Genomic DNA, 15,982 nt, shown 5'->3' with positions numbered 1-15,982 from the left:
AAATAAGGACAAAATGAATGCTTCACCACTGAGAATACATTTCATGTCCTGCCATGAATCCTAATTAGTTTTTACTTGCATTCACTTGTTAGAGTTAACACGGAGCTGAACTTTTGAGAAACCTTTGATACTTTACTCACATTATGTTGTTAAATTGTTTATAACATAAAAAGGTAAAAATTAGAGATACAACATGAGGCTGGATCAGAGCTACACCGTTTGACTTAAAAGCTCTTTGATCAGCGTACAGTTTAATAATTTGTGCCTTTCAGATGATGCAAGCGTGTGTCTGCTGGGATGCAGCGCGATTAGTGCTGAGGAGTGTTTCCCTTCAGCACTACAGGAGATGTGCAAGTAAATCTTCAGTTTCAGGCTCTCAAAACAAACAGTTTGTCCTTTGATCTGCAGCAGATTATTTTCACTCATTTATATACAGATAATAGCAAAAGTGCATTTCTTTTTTGATTAGGTGAACAAAATGGTTGTGAAAGTTGCTTACTTTTTGTGAAAACAGCTTTTAATAGCACATAATCATATCATAGTTGATAATACATTCAATGATGAACATTTCCAAATGGATTCATATAATGCAAACATGCTAGATTGTTAAATATCATTCAATTTATTCTAAAATATGAGCTCATTAATGGAAGCTGTCAGTATTTAACAGCTGGTATTTATTCACATTGTTGTGTTGTTGTGATTTATTTAAAATCTGTATTTGGCAACATTATAACATCAGTCTTAGCAGCTTAAATCACACATTGGAGCTGAGATGAACGTTGTATTGTTCCAAACTGACACCCTGCAGATTTGCCCAAATTATTCTGGTGCTGTCAAGTGTTGTCACTGGTGGGAAAAGAGGGAGTAAATTAATATTTAAAAAGCAAAACATACATCCTTCTCTTGGGCAGCAGTGAGTGAGATTTGCAACAATAGATGTCTTGAGAAAATATGTTTTTCCTCATCATCTCCGCCTCCCACTGTGTTCGGGGGTGGAGTGTTGCCAAAACTTTGAGTGAAAACAAAAGAAAACCCATTAACAGCAATGAGTTGCCAAGAAGACTTTCCCTCCTGTCTGTAAATCCCAGTTCTTCATTCAAAATAAATACACAGTCCATCATGCAGCACAGATTAATAGGGAGGGTATATGCTTAAAAATGATTATTGAGTAATGAACAGTACATTTTCAATGTTTCTTGATGTTAATTTGAGATAACATTAGTATTCCATAGAGAGACTTCTGTTGTATTAAATGATGATGGGGGACTGGGCCTCATTACGGACATTTCCTAGGTCTGAAATCTGATCTCAGATTTAGGATTTTTATTGTGACAGACACGTTTCCTTCAGCATTAAGAAAAAAAATCCTCTATTATCTATTACAGAACTGTCATTACTTCATAGACTTTGTTCTAAATTCAAAATATAATAAAGTGTATAATAAAGAAGATGGGGAAAACATGACCACCATGGGTGTACAAAGGTTGGACACACCTTCTCATTCAATGTTTTTTCTTTATTTTTATTACATTTTCTACATTGTAGATTAATATTAGACACCAAAATTATTATGGAACACACATGGAATTATGTAGTCATCAAAAAAGTGTTAAACAAACCAGAATATGTCTTATATTTTAGATTCTTCAAAGTAGCCTTTAATATTTTGCTTGGATGGTCTCAAACGCATTAAGTAGGCAAGAAATTCCACAAATTAACTTTTGACAAGGTGCACCTTTTAATTAAAAAACATTCCAGGTTAGCATCTCATGAAGTGGTGTCATCAAGACAAAAGGTGGCTACTTTAAAGAATCTAGAATATAAAACATATTCTGGTTTGTTTAACACTTTTTTAAAACTATATAATCCCATATGTGTTCCTTTAGTTTTGATGTCTTTAATATTAATCTACAATGTTGAAAATTATAAAAAATAAAGTAAAAACATTGAATGAGAAGGTGTGTCCAAACTTTTGACTGGTACTATATATGAACTGCCAAGACAATTTCATTTAAATCATTTTAAAATTTAAATTAACTTTAAATAATTTATTTTATTTCATTTTAAGTATTTTTTTTAATTAAATACATGAATTAATTAATTTCGAATTTCCTTGCCTGATCTTTCTTTTGGTGTTTTCATGCTTTATTTTATAATGAGAGAGAGACAGAGAAGAATACACACAGCAAAGGGACCTCCGGTCGGATTTGAACCCGGGTCGGCTGTGATAAGGACTCAGCCTTAGTGGTTTTACATTCTACCAGTGAGCCACTGGGACGCCTCTGTTCTGTCTGATTATTCAAAAGAAAAACTTCTGGAAAAATATGGGGTTTTCTCTCCTCCACCAACATGATTAGTGCCTCCGACTCCTTGCAGCTAAAACTGAACAGCCTTCTTTTTGTCAATGACAGTAAGCTACCTGGCCGGTGACAGTGAGAGCCGTTAATAGTACGGCTTGTCCACCTCGAGGAGCCTGCCGGCACATTCTAAACATAGATCCAGGCCTGATAGGTCGGTGCGGGTAGAAGAATCACAGTGGCACTTATAGTTAGGATTAAGGTTAGTAGTTAGGACTGCGATAAGATAGGACACAGCCATGAGTTTAGGAATTGCTTCTATCATGGGAAGAGAATACTTTTTTTTATATCTTAAAAACTTAAGCAAGATAGGACAAGCATTGGACCATTTTTCTGTAATGAGGCTCCTGGACTAAATCACTGAACTAGGCAAAGATCTTAGTGATGAATTCCCGGAAACGTTTAGCGTACTGCTCTGGGTGAACTGTTGAGATTTCTGCTCCTGCCTGCAAGAACACACACACACACACACACACACACACACACAGCCGATTAAAGATAACTGAACGGAAAATGAAAGCAACCCTTTAAACTTGAGATGTAAAGGCCGCGTATGCCAACCAATCCCTTTATAGAACACTGGTTTCTCACCCCGTGTTTGACAGCCTTGGCAGCGTGAGCAGCTTTCTTCTTGGTGTCGTACTGTGTCAGCACGTCAATCAGACCCATAAAATACACCTCCCTCTGGGGTGCACCTACATGTGAGTGAGTCACAGCACTTAGTGAGAGATATGCACATATGATCTTACCAGCTGCATCCTGGCATGACATGAGGTTTAGGTGTCTAAAGAGCTTCTGCTTAAATTCAGCAGAGATTCCTCAGCTGTCAGGACTCACCTACAGCGCTCTGAATGGCGTACACATCCACATACGGGTCGAACTCGCCGGGACCCATGGGTTTGAAGGAGTTCATGTAGCCACCGATGCCTTCAGAGGAGGTGGAGCCTTGAGCAGGAGCAAAGCCATTTTCATCCTCCTCTTCCTCTTCATAGGACGACTCCATTTCCTCCTCCTCGTCCCTCTCGGCTCGCTCGACGTCGTGGATACCCAGAAGTAGGCTGTAGTCCATGATCCTCATGTGCACCAGAAACTGCAGTAAAAAGACATGAACATATACAGAAATCATATCAAAGGAAATAACGTCTGCATGCTTTATTCAACGTTCTTTTCTTACCTCGATATCTCTGTTCAGCTTGTCCGTGATCTTCTCTTTCTCCTCGTCGCTCACGTAAACTTTTTGCATGTTATTCCTGAAGTCTATGTCTTTGTAAGTGGGCAGCTCCTTCACCTGGAAATACAGAGTGAAGGTCAGCAACTGTGCTTTTAGCCTCCAGATCACAATATTCATTAGCATTTTTCTCATTGAAACACAATCAGCCATATTTTCAATGACGTTAAAGTTAAATAACATGGTCCCAAATATTGTTTTCAGAATAACCACAGTTGGAAGATCAAAGGTTTCTACATCCCGGCAGTCATTTAAGCTGCATCCATTCAGCTATTTTGTATCGAGGTCAGGCCAAACAGAGGGCTTCTGATGGTATTTTGTCTTTGAAAACATTTCTGAATATCAATATAAGAAATGTGATTTCACAGTCTGCCCTCAGTCACACTTTTCAAACAGTACATTTATTTGTCAAACTGAATAAATATACAGCACTCCCACACCTGCAGACAGCTGTAGCTAATTCAAACTTGTCACATTTTTCTTAAGCATGCAAAGAAAGAGTTATCAACTTAATTTAATCTAACTTTTATCAGTTTACTTACAGTTTTGTTAGATCATGCTGTAATTCTTTCACTTACCAGGGTCTTAACGTTTATAATTATTGTGATTTTTTTTTGTGCATTGAACTGGATCAGAGGGTTGCTGAAGGCATGGGCGGATTATAAGACAATGGGCTCCTGGCCGAAGACGTGCAAAAGGGCCCAGAATATTTCTTACACAGAAGCAAGACACACAGACTTTATAGTTGTTCTACCTTGTTTTGTCGTTGTCTTTTAGTATCTTTGTAGTCGTTACGCATCTCTCTGTGGTTTTGTGTGTCCTTGCTGTTATTTTGTTTCCTTTTGTGATAATTTTGCAGCTCTTTGTAGGTTTTTCTGTCTTTTCTGTCTTTTTTTTCTGTGTTTCTTCCACTTATTTGTACTTGTTTTGTGGTTCATTGTAGTAGAATTCATTTTGTCTTTTTGTGTTTGTTTTGCCCCTTTTCAGTTTGAGCCTCTTTGTGGCTTCTTGTTATGGTCTCTTTGTAGTCATTTTATGTTCCTTTGTAGTTATTTTGAGTCTCTTTCTGGTTGGTACCATAGACAGGATGTTTACTGAGGTAGTAAGTCCAGTCAGAAGTTGAGTAACTGACTTCTTTTTGAAACCATTGCAGTTGCCCCCTACTGTCCATCAGAAAGAATGCAGATTTGAAGCCCTTCTGCAATGGCCTTACTGTTCAGGCCCCTTGGCCTGTGACTGGTAGGCCTTTTCAGCAAACCGTTAAAGTGGCATACAACCAATTTTACAAGGGAAAGTTTGTTTACTCTTTGGGAGAAATACCAGTCAGCCTGTGAAAATAGTTGAGTTGACAATTCGGGGGAGCTACATTATGAGAAATATAGGATTCAGCATTTATATGGGAGTGCAGTACTACATCACTGGAGTACCTCTTAAAGTTTTAAGACCAGAAAATCCTTGTGTAAGAAATACTGAACCTGAAATACTGAAATCTGTTAGGCTACAGCAACACTTTTTTCCTTTAACAAGTCAAGCCTTAAACAGGATCTGTTCCAACTCTTTTTTTTTTTTTTACATTACTTCCAATATTTTCAATGAAATATCTGACCACATAATTAAACATAACTTGGCTAGTCCATAATCTTACAAATTGGTAGATGTGAGAGTAAATGCAACATTCATATCAGCAGACTGTCTCTTAAACTGTCCAAGAAAACAATTGTGTTTGTTACTGAAAACAAATCTGACTGTATCCCTTCAATAAACTGCAAATAATCAGCACAGTTGTAGGACTGCAGAAAGTACAGTTTAACTAGAGCTTGTTACCCAACCTTTACCTTAACTTGATCTCACCTTCTCTTTAAAACTTGCTTCACGAGACACCAGGGACCCCTGAGGAAAGAAGAGACCCCCACAGTCACTAAATGATAACTGTTGAGGCAAAATACAACAAAAACTATATCCATACATTACTTTAAATAACATTAAATAACAAATGCTATAATCTGAGAGTCAGTGTCTTCATACACGATCTGCAAAATGAACGGCCATGAATCCAATAGTCTGGTGGATAAATGTGCTGTGGTAAAACTAAACACTACAGATGCTCTGAATGCTGATCTCGCTCCATGCCTCCTGCAGGATTTACCTTGAGGTCATACTTCCTGTGTACGTGCAGTCTGTGGCTGAACATGTTCCTCATGACTAACAGGTAGGTGTCCTCGCTCTCCACAGTGACTCTGTACATGGCCAGGAACTGAGGCAGCAGCGTGTTGCCGTGGCAGGTGACGATATGCTGTAAGGAAACAGCAGTGAATAGATAATGAACCATGGGAAATTAAAGGATGGATCAACCAAATGCTGAACAAGACGTTGAAAATGTTAATTTTAACAAAATGTCATGAACTAAAAAAAACACTGTGAAAGGGTCAAAGTTCAAAGATGAAAACACACCATTGCACCATAGTAGCAACTTGTCAATCACAAGGTCACGCCTAGAACACAACCTGCTTTATTGTCTATTTTACTCTAAATGGGACCATAATTTGCAAAACATCATGCTGTATTGAAGAAGACTTGAAACTATACAGTTGCCCATAAAGTTGGAATAAAATATTTTTACCTCTTTCCATGAAATGATTGTGACAATGGGATTTATTCTTGATAGATAAAGTGTATATCTTCTCAAAACTTTATTAATCAATCTCTTCCAAACATATCACAATGAAAATGAAACCACAATTAACACAGGATTGTGCCTGAAAACAATATTATTCCAACTTTATGAGCGATCATGTATTAATTGAGAACATATACTCATTTAGAAAACGTTTTTCTTAGGGGAAAAATCAAGTGAGAAGTAGGGTCATTTTCTCATAGACTTCTTTACACTCTGCCTTCTTTTTTAGAACCGCCCCTCAGTCCATTAGAAAGAACACAGGTTTTTTGCATGAATTATGTCAGCAATGCTGGATTTAATCGGCTTTGCAAGTGTTTCATGTGGAAGAAAAAGCATTAAACACTGTCAGACCTCGAGGACACAACCAACATGTTTTGGTGAGTAACACTGAATGTAAACATAATTTGTTATTTACAAGAAAACTCCACAGGGCTCTTTTAAGGTCACTATATTTGCTTTCCCAGAAAAAAAATATCATCCAGTGATTTAAGACCTTGAGATGCTTTTCAGAACTGAGTCATCATTATTTATTAGTAATAACACCTGTGCTTTTTCTCAAGATTACAAGTCAAAATATTTGCTGTGAAAAAAAGTGTTTGGTCCAAACAAATGCAAATAGAAGCAAAACTCCAATAATGTGTGATTTTGCTATCATTTAAGGTCGATATGATATTCTATGTTTAGTTGAATATCTTTAGAGAGTACCTTCATCTGTCTGCTCTTTATAAATGTCTGTAAGCAGTCGTGACAGCGTGTCCTTGCTTTATCTTGACTATCTTTATTTAATTCACATTTAAATGTAAACCAAAGAGGGTAGGGTCTGGAAGTGTATTCTTACTAGTGGAAGAAAAACCTTTGCCATGGCAACCAGGGTTTTCACAGAAAGAGCACATTTTCTCCTGGTTTACAAAAAATGCAGGACAAAAACGAGTCCAGTGACCAAGTGAGGGATGTTTTTGCTCACTGTGAAAGGTTATTTAAACCTCCTACAATAAGGAAACTTTCCCCCCTGTGTGAGTCCTACCTGGTGGTACTCAGAGAGGGTGTTGTGCATTTCTTCCACCTCCTCACTGGAGATTTCTTTTACTACCAAAGTGCGGTCGAATGATGTCAGCAGCAGCTCCACCCGCTGCCCCTCCTCGTCTTTCAGTGGAGGACTGCGGGCCAGAGACACCTGTTGGTGAGAGAGAGCACGGCATCTCTGAGCTGAACAATACATCTGCCCAGTGAAACCTTTTACATCTGTCCGGTGTCATCCTGTCACTGAAACACTGAAACACAACTCATAATGCAAACAGAGAGGACATTCTGAAACCTAAGGCATACATTTGTGTTATCATGCTGGAGCATAAAAAGCGTTCTGCACACTGTGTTTCAAGACATTTGCTGCCTCACTCTTGTAGATGTGCAGGATAAAAACCTTTATCAGCACCTGCTTTAAGGTGCACATAGAGTGTGCCTCACATGGTAATTGTGCGCTAAGCAAATGTGTGCCGAGCAGAGCAGATGATGACTGTGTCTGCCACCTGCCACATGCAAATATCACACAAAGGAATGCAAATATACAAGGGAGCAGCTCAACACAGGCTGAAAAGTGTCTGATTTTTAAGAAAGTGTTTGTGAAAGTCTGTGTCTCTTTATTTTCATCCTGTTAAGGAGTTGTTCTTTTTTTTGTTTTGTTCTTTTGACACGATGAAATGTTGATGTGTGGTGAGTTTATACTTGTACCAGGTAATCTTGGTCCTCAATTCCGAAGCGCTCTCGCAGGTTTCTGAACACCTGCGGGCAGTAGTCTTTGAATTTGAACTGTCCTGGAAGATTCTCTCTGAGGAACAAATACATGAAAATAACAATGCAGCTTGACATACTGGGTCACAGAATTCCTCACAAAGGCATCTTATCAGCATCTGTACTTTACTTGGAGCTATAGGAGCTACCAATATCTTCAATTTTTTATGTACCTCCTCCTATATGTTTTTCTAAGAGCACAAATACATTCTTTGTTTGCTTTTTCTTTACTGATATACTTTTAAAAATAAACTGAATCCAAGCAGATATAGTAATCAATTAAACATTGTGAACACAAATAAAGCCAGTGTAGATGCTATATAAATACTGTAAATGTATCAAAGAGCTGTCAAGACTTCTGTATGGTTGTGATGTCAAATCTACTATGTATATATATATATATATATATATATATATATATAAATATATATATACAGGGCCACTAAAGTGCTGTTACAGTCAATCTCCAGCTGCAATGATGGTGCTGACATGGAAAGAGGATACATCATGTATGTATTACAATGACAGTCCAAAGTATGGCACCTATTCACGTCACGTTTTTAAAAAAAAGGCTTTTATCCCTTCAATACTGCGAGTGGCCCCTGGGTTAAAAATGACTCCAAGGCGGGGCTCTATCTACTTGGTTACATCCATTGAGCAGAAGTGGAAGACCCGGAAACACTAACCAATCAGAACAGGGCTTTTTCAGGAGGGGGGTCTTAAAGAGATAGGCATTTAAATTGAGCATTTCAGAAAGAGAGTGAATACAGGTATATTCAGACAGACAGTATGAGAAACAGGTGTTGTTGGTTTTTTTGTTGTTGTTTTTTTTTACATTTAAAGCATGCAAAGATATACTAGCAGAAATCCATAACCTAAGTATGAACCTGAAAATGAGCATAATATGTCCCCTTTAACATGATATGTGTGTGTATTCGATAATGCCACTAAAACATGAATTCCATGTGTGTTTAATGGCCTATGTTATTAAAACAGTATCAAGTCAACTTGATTTTTTCATTGTTCAAATTGACTTGATTTAATTCTGCTGCCTGTTTCTGTTATTTTTTCACATTGAGCAAAAATACAAACACTTGAGTTTATCTCACCAAAAGTAACAGCACATTTGAACTTGAGAAAACATTTTTATTGTTCTTCCCACCTCTGTTTATAAGTCTTTACACGACCTGGATTCCTGGATGGATTAAAGGATTATTGAAAGCCACTCAAGTTTTCTAGACTGGTATAGAAAACTGAACCTTGGGGCAGACAGAGTGTATAGCACTGCTTTCATTTATAGTTATTATTTTAAAACAGGCTTTGTCTTATGCTGTGCCTGACTGACACTCATTCTCTGCAACATTTTCTGATAAAGTCAAGTCTTTTTTGTATGAAACTTTAAATTCTGTTCCACAACCACTGAAACGACCACATTTCTAACCCTGGTGTTCAGTTTCATTCTTTTGCATCACCTGACAATATTCCATACTGCGCTAAATTATTATTTCTTTCATCTTTTTTGGCCTTTTCTTAGTAGTGATGGCTATATCCGTGGCAGCGTTGGATATATTGTTAGAGCAAGAAAAGCATTGTTAGTGTTTGAAAGGGGGTTGCATTTTCTGATAAGCACAAGCAAGTAAATAAATCAGAGCAGGCACAATAATCTGTACAGGATGGAGGTTCCTACAATGAGAAGGACAGTTGAGTGGAGCACAGTACTTGTTGAAGAGGTGGTTGCTGACTTTGATCTTGGTGCTGGCTTTGAAGTCGTCTGGAAGCAGCATGACAGGCACAGGCACCTGGCTCAGGTCATTAATCTGCGCATGATCAATGGATGAACAGTTAATGAGCATGTTCACACACATATATAAACACATCACAGCGTCAGTCAGTAAGCAGCCCACGTACCTACCGAGTGATTGACTCCCCACATCAGCACGCTCAACACGGGGTCACTGGCTCGGAAAACCTCCACTTTCTGCTGCACGAAGTGTTTCTTCTTTGTTTTCCTTTTTGGCGCCAGACTGTTCAGAGGGTTGGAGGTGGCACCGGGAGAGGACATCGCACTTTACACGCGTGTTTCAGTCTGTGAGCGAGCCGGGTTTGACTCGTCATCTGTGGCGTCCTGTCTATGTAAAGCAGCCTGAGGTCGGCCCGCCTGCTAGGAGTCCCCGCAGCAACAACCTGCTGGCGCTCAGCCGACTTAACACCTCCTGGTCCAGTCCAGAGGCTGCGCTCGAGTCAGTGCAACAGCTGTGAGACCTCGGGACTGAATCTGCAGTACAGTCGGTATGATGAAACCATGTGCAGACATATTCTTTACTTGCATCATCATGCATGTGATATGTGACTGGTATTTAGTGGTGGAAAGTATTTTATCATGCTTACTCTAGTAGCCTACTACTTAAGTACCGCAGTGGAAGAGGTTTTTGGATTATTTTTATACTTTTTTTTCACAAAAGAGTAGAAGTATAGAGATGCTTTCTTACAAGTCCTGCATTCAGAACTTCAAAAGTTTAATGTATTATTTTTTCTTTTTTTTTTCTTTTTCTACATTAAGTGCAAATGCCATAAAATAGTAAACCACTTTATTTATTTTTAATATTAACCATAAAATTAAAGTTGAAATCTGTGAATTAATATAATGGGACATTATAGATTTTTTTTCTTTTTTCTTCGGGATTAGTTAATCGCTTAATGGATTTAATTGTTAAATTACAGTAAATTCTACATTAAAAATACAAAAAATGTACATAATGTTGCTAATTATACATTTCTAACATAATGTTAAATGTAAGTAAAACCAAAAAAAATAATCAACGTATGATTTTTCTTTAATACGGATATTTAATGTAGATTATCCTTTATATGTATTTTTACAATTACATTTTTTACAGTGGCCCAATTTACATACAAAAATACTAAGTAAAAGCACTCATGCAGAGTGGCCCAATTTATTTCATAGTCATATATAATATATCACTGGATTATAATTATTGATGCATTCATTTGTTCTTCACTTTGATGTTGTAGCTGTTGTTGATAGTTACAGCTACAATAATACATCATCATGTATTAGTTGCTTCATACTTTGTATTACTAACCTAACCTGAATCTGGAAAGTAAATAATGTTGAAAAAATGCAGTGCAGTAAAATGTGCAATATTAGCCTTTGGTATGTAGTACAGTATAAGTATATAGTACTATGAAATGGAAATAAAATATCTCAAAATCCTACATAAATACAATACTACATAAATACAATGGTTTTATTGCAGCCAAAAATCAAATATTCAATCCAATATTCATACTTGAGTGCATTGTGCTTGATCTCAAAATAAAGCTTTAATGTGTTTTTTCTTACATAATTGTGTATGACTTTAGGCTGTTGTATTCGTAAATCTGTAGTCATGTTACATGTGATGTGTTCTTCAACATTGCATTGATCCACAGCAAATATTCTTCTTCTCCCTTGATCCATGATTTTCTTTTTAAGGACGAGATGGATTAACTACTTGAGCAAAGTCATTTTTATTTAAAAATGGTAACACATAGTTGTTTAAATGCACAAATCCACAATACAAAACCTCTTGTGATAAACACGCCTCTTCTTATTGCTCAAGAGGCACCTTTTCTTCATGAATGCCACCAATAAAAGAAAATCAAATAATAATGCCCCTATCTAATTCTGCATTAGAAATTCAGTTTAATTAAAAAACAACAACAACTTAGATGTCTGCTCTAATGGGCAACTGCTGATAAATTACCTGCAATATTATCATAAATAGAATATCATAATCAAAGTAGCATAAATAGGATTATAATTAGAGATTATGTACATTAATTACAGTTATACAGTGATTTTAAAGTAAAAAAACAACAAAAACTTAGAATATATGTAAAAATATAATACATTCGTTCAAATCATATCTTTCCTGATATTGTTTGATGCCTTAATAATAATAATGTAGTTTAAATGTTGAAACAGAGATGAACAACCTGAATGTGTGTAGCTCAAACTGTAGTCAAACTGAATGTGACATTCGTCTGGGTATACATTTGATCAATTGTACATCTACACCTCATATATATGGCAGTAATGTCTGATCAATAAAGTCCTAATATGTTCAGTAGAGGGCGCAAAGAGACAAAGTTACACCTGATTTGGGAACAGCTGTTCATTGGTGGAGAGCTGTTTGACTGTAATGTGAGACTCTGTACTGGTGTTCCTTCATCTTTATCTCGTGTCAGCAATGAAGCTTGAGCCTCGTCTGCTTCAGTCCAGGCTCTGTGCATTTTAACAACTCAGACCTCGAGTCTGTTTGGGGTTTGAGGAGACCAGCATGCCGTTCTGATCCACACACCAACACTGGCCACGCCGCTTACCCCGAGACGACCAGCACTGCACAAACACAACACACATTTAGATTGTTTTTGCAGCTGGAAATACAACCACACTTAGTTAATACGGTTTCCCATAATTCATCTTATTGGCAAACTCACCTGCTTCTTTCTGAAGAAGCCTCGCTTGTCACAGTTAGGCATGTAGATATCATGATGCGACCGAAATAAATGGGCATCAAGACCTTTGATGAGTGTAGTTAGCAGTTTACGACATGGAGCCTGCAGAAAGAGTTCAACAGATGCATGTGAGGGCTCACCTGAGTGGATCATCTACTGTTGTCTGAATTCTTGAGGTCATTGGACAATGAGGCTGCAAATATTATTATACTAATTAATTGGTCTATCAACTACTTTTTATGATCTATTATTTGTCAAAATTGTTTTTCATGCAAAAATGGCAGAAAATACTGTTTTCAACCTCTCAAAATCAAGCCCTCTGCTTTTCTGTTTTTTTAATCAGATTATCTAGGGCAAAACAAGACATTCAAAGACATCACCTTGGACTTTGAGAAAACAGAATGGAGCTTTTTTTATATATATATATTTTCTGCCATTTTACAAATAAAACTTAATCATTTTTTGCAGCCCTATTAAATAAAAAAAATGTTTTTCCTTTTTACCTGGTCTGGATCCTCAGTAGGTGCTGGGTCTATGATCAGATACAGACAAAACAATTTAATATTGATCTCTTATTACTGTGTGAATACCTTGCTAAAATCAAACATTTATTTTTTATTTTATCATGAGCTCAGCTCCGATCCTTCTTTTTCATGAACCACTTTAAAGCTGTAATGTTCTTCACTCTAAGTTAATTGATAGAACTAATGATATAACTAGCACTAATAGATGCAATAAAACCCCTTTTGAAGAGAAAATCAATGGCTGTACTGTGGTCACTGAGCCATAAAAACATTTTTTATACAACTTACTGTGATGCTTGACTACACCTCCTTTACACTGATGTTTTTATGTTACAGCTTGTCTGAGACCGAGCAGCCAGGTCACGGAAAAAGAAACTCATTGTGTAATATCAGGTGTGTTTCTCTGTGTAATTTTCCTCTTGACTTTTAAAAACTCCTGATCACATTATAGCAGAACTGATTAAACACTTGTTTGCTGATTAAATTTGAAAGGCAATGTCGTCATTCTGTCAAAAACACAGACACATACAGTCATGGAAAATGTTTTGGGACTTGTTTTCTCCAATTTCTTTTTCATTTTAATGGCTGGTACAACTAAGGATAAATTTGTTTGGACAAATTTAATGATAACAACTAAAATAGCTCATTAGAGGTTGATTTAAGAGGTGATATCTAGCCATTTTCCATGGAAAACCAAACTCTTATTAGCTATTTTTGTTGTTATCATTATATTTGTCCAAACAAATGTACCTTTAGTTGTACCAGTCATTAAAATGAACAAGAAATTGGAGAAAACAATGGTCTAATATTTTTTTCTATGACTGTAAATCAGCAAATGGCTGGCATAAATTCTGAAAATAGATCATGAACCTATTGAAAGCCTGGATTTTTTCTTACCTACAGTTGGGGCGCTTTCAGTCGGACCAATGCTGCTGGCGTTGCTGCAGACTCCCCTGCCTTCCAGCAGGGCTCGGAGGGGCCTCGGATCATCCTCTGAAGGTGCACACCGTAGACCGTCGGCGCAGCTCACAGTGTACACCCCACATGGTTCTCCAAGGGTCAGAGCGGTGCCATTTACATTCACGGTCGGCTGACTCTGTGTGGACTTTGATTTACAGGTGGCACATCCTCTGGACGGCGTGGTCAGCGGCACTGGGCTGGACAGAGCCGGCTGCAGGAGGAGCAGCACCAGGACGTTTAAATACAGAAGCATGTTGTCCACTAATAAATGGTAGCAGTCCTGTTGATGAGGACTTCTGGTCCCTCTATCTTAGTTTAGTTTCACCGGGTGTGGAAAGGTGGATAGTAATCCCCTCAAGCCAAGACAAAATGATAATGAGGCTGTCAGACTCCACTGGCAGCAGCTTATAAACAGCTGAAATCAGTAGAGAAAGGTATGGGAGGGTACGTGATGGAGAATGTTAGTTTTCCCTCTCATTTCCACACAGCTGAGCACACCCCGTTTCCCCTTGTCTCTGACACACACACACACACACACACACACACGCATGCTCATACCATTTGTTGTCTGTCATCTTGCAGGATAGTAATGTGTTTCTACACCGACATAAATCACAAGTGATTGCTGTGTGTGCTACTCCATTGCTCTGCCTTTTCCCCACTGAGAGGGTCATTTATTTACAGAAGTGACACTTTCATGTAACTGACCAATCACAGCTCAGCTGAGAAGGAATTCACCATTTGAGTTTCATTATAAAACAGAAACATTGGCATGAATATTGTGTATATATTATTTTATTGTTATACAGTAAAGGGCTCCATAATTAATTTGTCTTGCAACAGTTCTGTGCAGTTTATAGTGTTTAATATGAGCCGGAAATGCAATACTCTAAGCATCATTTGAAATGCACAGTAAACTTAAAAAATTTAATTTATAAAAGGGTTAATAAACTTACTGGTTTCATATAATATCGAAGATAACACAAATGCTATGAAAACAATCAGAGAAGTAAAAGTATTTAGTTATTTCCAACCGTTTTGTCCTTGTTTTTGACATTGTTTTGACTTTTCTTTAAATAGCAACCACTAAACAAACACTTTGTTCTCAGAACATGTTGACAGTCTGTAACTGCGGGGCTTATAATTCAAGGGAAATGGCCGACACACTGAGCGGCTGAAGGAGTGCCACTCAAGGCTGGATGACTAAGACATTAATAGCCACAAGCAAAAAAGTCCCACCCTGCAAATTCCACTGTCTGTGAGTCACAAACCGATTAAATTAGAAGACACGATATCAAAACATGTCTTCTGACTTAATGTATTAATACACAGCTTGTGACCCCTTCATCTCAGATAAACATAGACCGATACAGACTGATAGAAACAGGATAAACATATCCTACTGAAGCAGGACTACAGAAATACCAGCACTAGACTTCATCACTCAACGAGAGTTTAGACTACTTGATCTGAAATCATATTCGCTCAGGAAAACAACTGAATTATTCTTTTTATCCCTTAAGTTTGAATGTACTAGGCCTCTGTGAGTGATCAGGAATTCAAAGCCGTTTTTCATTAGTGTAATGCTTTATTTTTATATATTGTTTTAATACTTTTTATGTATTTTATGTAACAGGTTCTTACAGTTTTTAGATTCAAAATCAGAAAGATCTTTATTGTCATTATACTCAAGTACAATGAAATTGTGGATGGCTCCTCTTCATGCATTTAGAATAAACACACACACACACACACACACACACACACATATATATATAAAAAACACAATCTATAGAGGGAAAGGGCAAACAACAGTAATAGCAGCTTAAAAATAGATTCTGGTAAAATATATACAATAGCAGGTTATTTACAGGGAGGAAGTTGGTGAAAGTTTAGATCTTTTTTTATTTTTTATTTTAAATTT

The 15,982-nt window shown here is 37.2% G+C and overlaps 2 protein-coding genes and 1 long non-coding RNA gene across 3 annotated transcripts; 1 reads left to right on the top strand and 2 right to left on the bottom strand.

Annotated features, from left to right (window-relative positions):
* Positions 1 to 502: 502 nt before the first annotated feature.
* Positions 503 to 10,115, bottom strand: LOC131963055 (phosphatidylinositol 5-phosphate 4-kinase type-2 gamma-like). Its single transcript, XM_059328193.1, has 11 exons — positions 9,966 to 10,115; positions 9,773 to 9,870; positions 7,994 to 8,090; positions 7,290 to 7,439; positions 5,735 to 5,881; positions 5,440 to 5,478; positions 3,535 to 3,648; positions 3,198 to 3,450; positions 2,952 to 3,055; positions 2,687 to 2,806; positions 503 to 849 (listed from the first exon to the last, which is right to left on the bottom strand). Exons 1-10 carry the CDS (start codon positions 10,113 to 10,115, stop codon positions 2,726 to 2,728), a joined length of 1,233 nt encoding a protein of 410 aa, XP_059184176.1. The 3' UTR covers positions 503 to 849; positions 2,687 to 2,725.
* Positions 10,116 to 10,309: 194 nt separating this feature from the next.
* LOC131963075 (uncharacterized) lies at positions 10,310 to 14,243 on the top strand. The gene is made up of 3 exons (XR_009390000.1): positions 10,310 to 10,342; positions 13,435 to 13,491; positions 14,002 to 14,243. It is a non-coding gene; the product is annotated as an uncharacterized LOC131963075 (long non-coding RNA).
* On the bottom strand, positions 11,452 to 14,450 carry LOC131963065 (insulin-like growth factor-binding protein 3). The gene is made up of 4 exons (XM_059328205.1): positions 13,996 to 14,450; positions 13,078 to 13,106; positions 12,557 to 12,676; positions 11,452 to 12,455 (listed from the first exon to the last, which is right to left on the bottom strand). The coding sequence occupies exons 1-4, from the start codon at positions 14,309 to 14,311 to the stop codon at positions 12,351 to 12,353; spliced, it is 570 nt and encodes a 189-aa protein (XP_059184188.1). The 5' UTR covers positions 14,312 to 14,450; the 3' UTR covers positions 11,452 to 12,350.
* Between the last annotated feature and the right edge of the window lie 1,532 nt (positions 14,451 to 15,982).

The sequence above is a fragment of the Centropristis striata genome, chromosome 3 (assembly GCF_030273125.1).
Source record: "Centropristis striata isolate RG_2023a ecotype Rhode Island chromosome 3, C.striata_1.0, whole genome shotgun sequence".
Taxonomy (NCBI): domain Eukaryota; kingdom Metazoa; phylum Chordata; class Actinopteri; order Perciformes; family Serranidae; genus Centropristis; species Centropristis striata.
Note: the sequence above shows the minus strand (reverse complement) of the source record. Positions and strands in the feature narration are given on the sequence as shown.

Coding starts and splice junctions, on each gene's coding strand:
- LOC131963055 (XM_059328193.1), bottom strand. CDS start 10,115: ATGTCCTCTCCCGGTGCCACCTCCAACCCTCTGAACAGTCTGGCGCCA. Junction 8,091..9,772: donor AGCAACCACCTCTTCAACAA/GTACTGTGCTCC, acceptor TTTGTTCCTCAG/AGAGAATCTTCCAGGACAGT. Junction 2,807..2,951: donor CCAAGGCTGTCAAACACGGG/GTGAGAAACCAG, acceptor GTGTTCTTGCAG/GCAGGAGCAGAAATCTCAAC.
- LOC131963065 (XM_059328205.1), bottom strand. CDS start 14,311: ATGCTTCTGTATTTAAACGTCCTGGTGCTGCTCCTCCTGCAGCCGGCT. Junction 13,107..13,995: donor TGAAAGCGCCCCAACTGTAG/GTAAGAAAAAAT, acceptor ATCTGATCATAG/ACCCAGCACCTACTGAGGAT. Junction 12,456..12,556: donor GCTTCTTCAGAAAGAAGCAG/GTGAGTTTGCCA, acceptor GTGTTTGTGCAG/TGCTGGTCGTCTCGGGGTAA.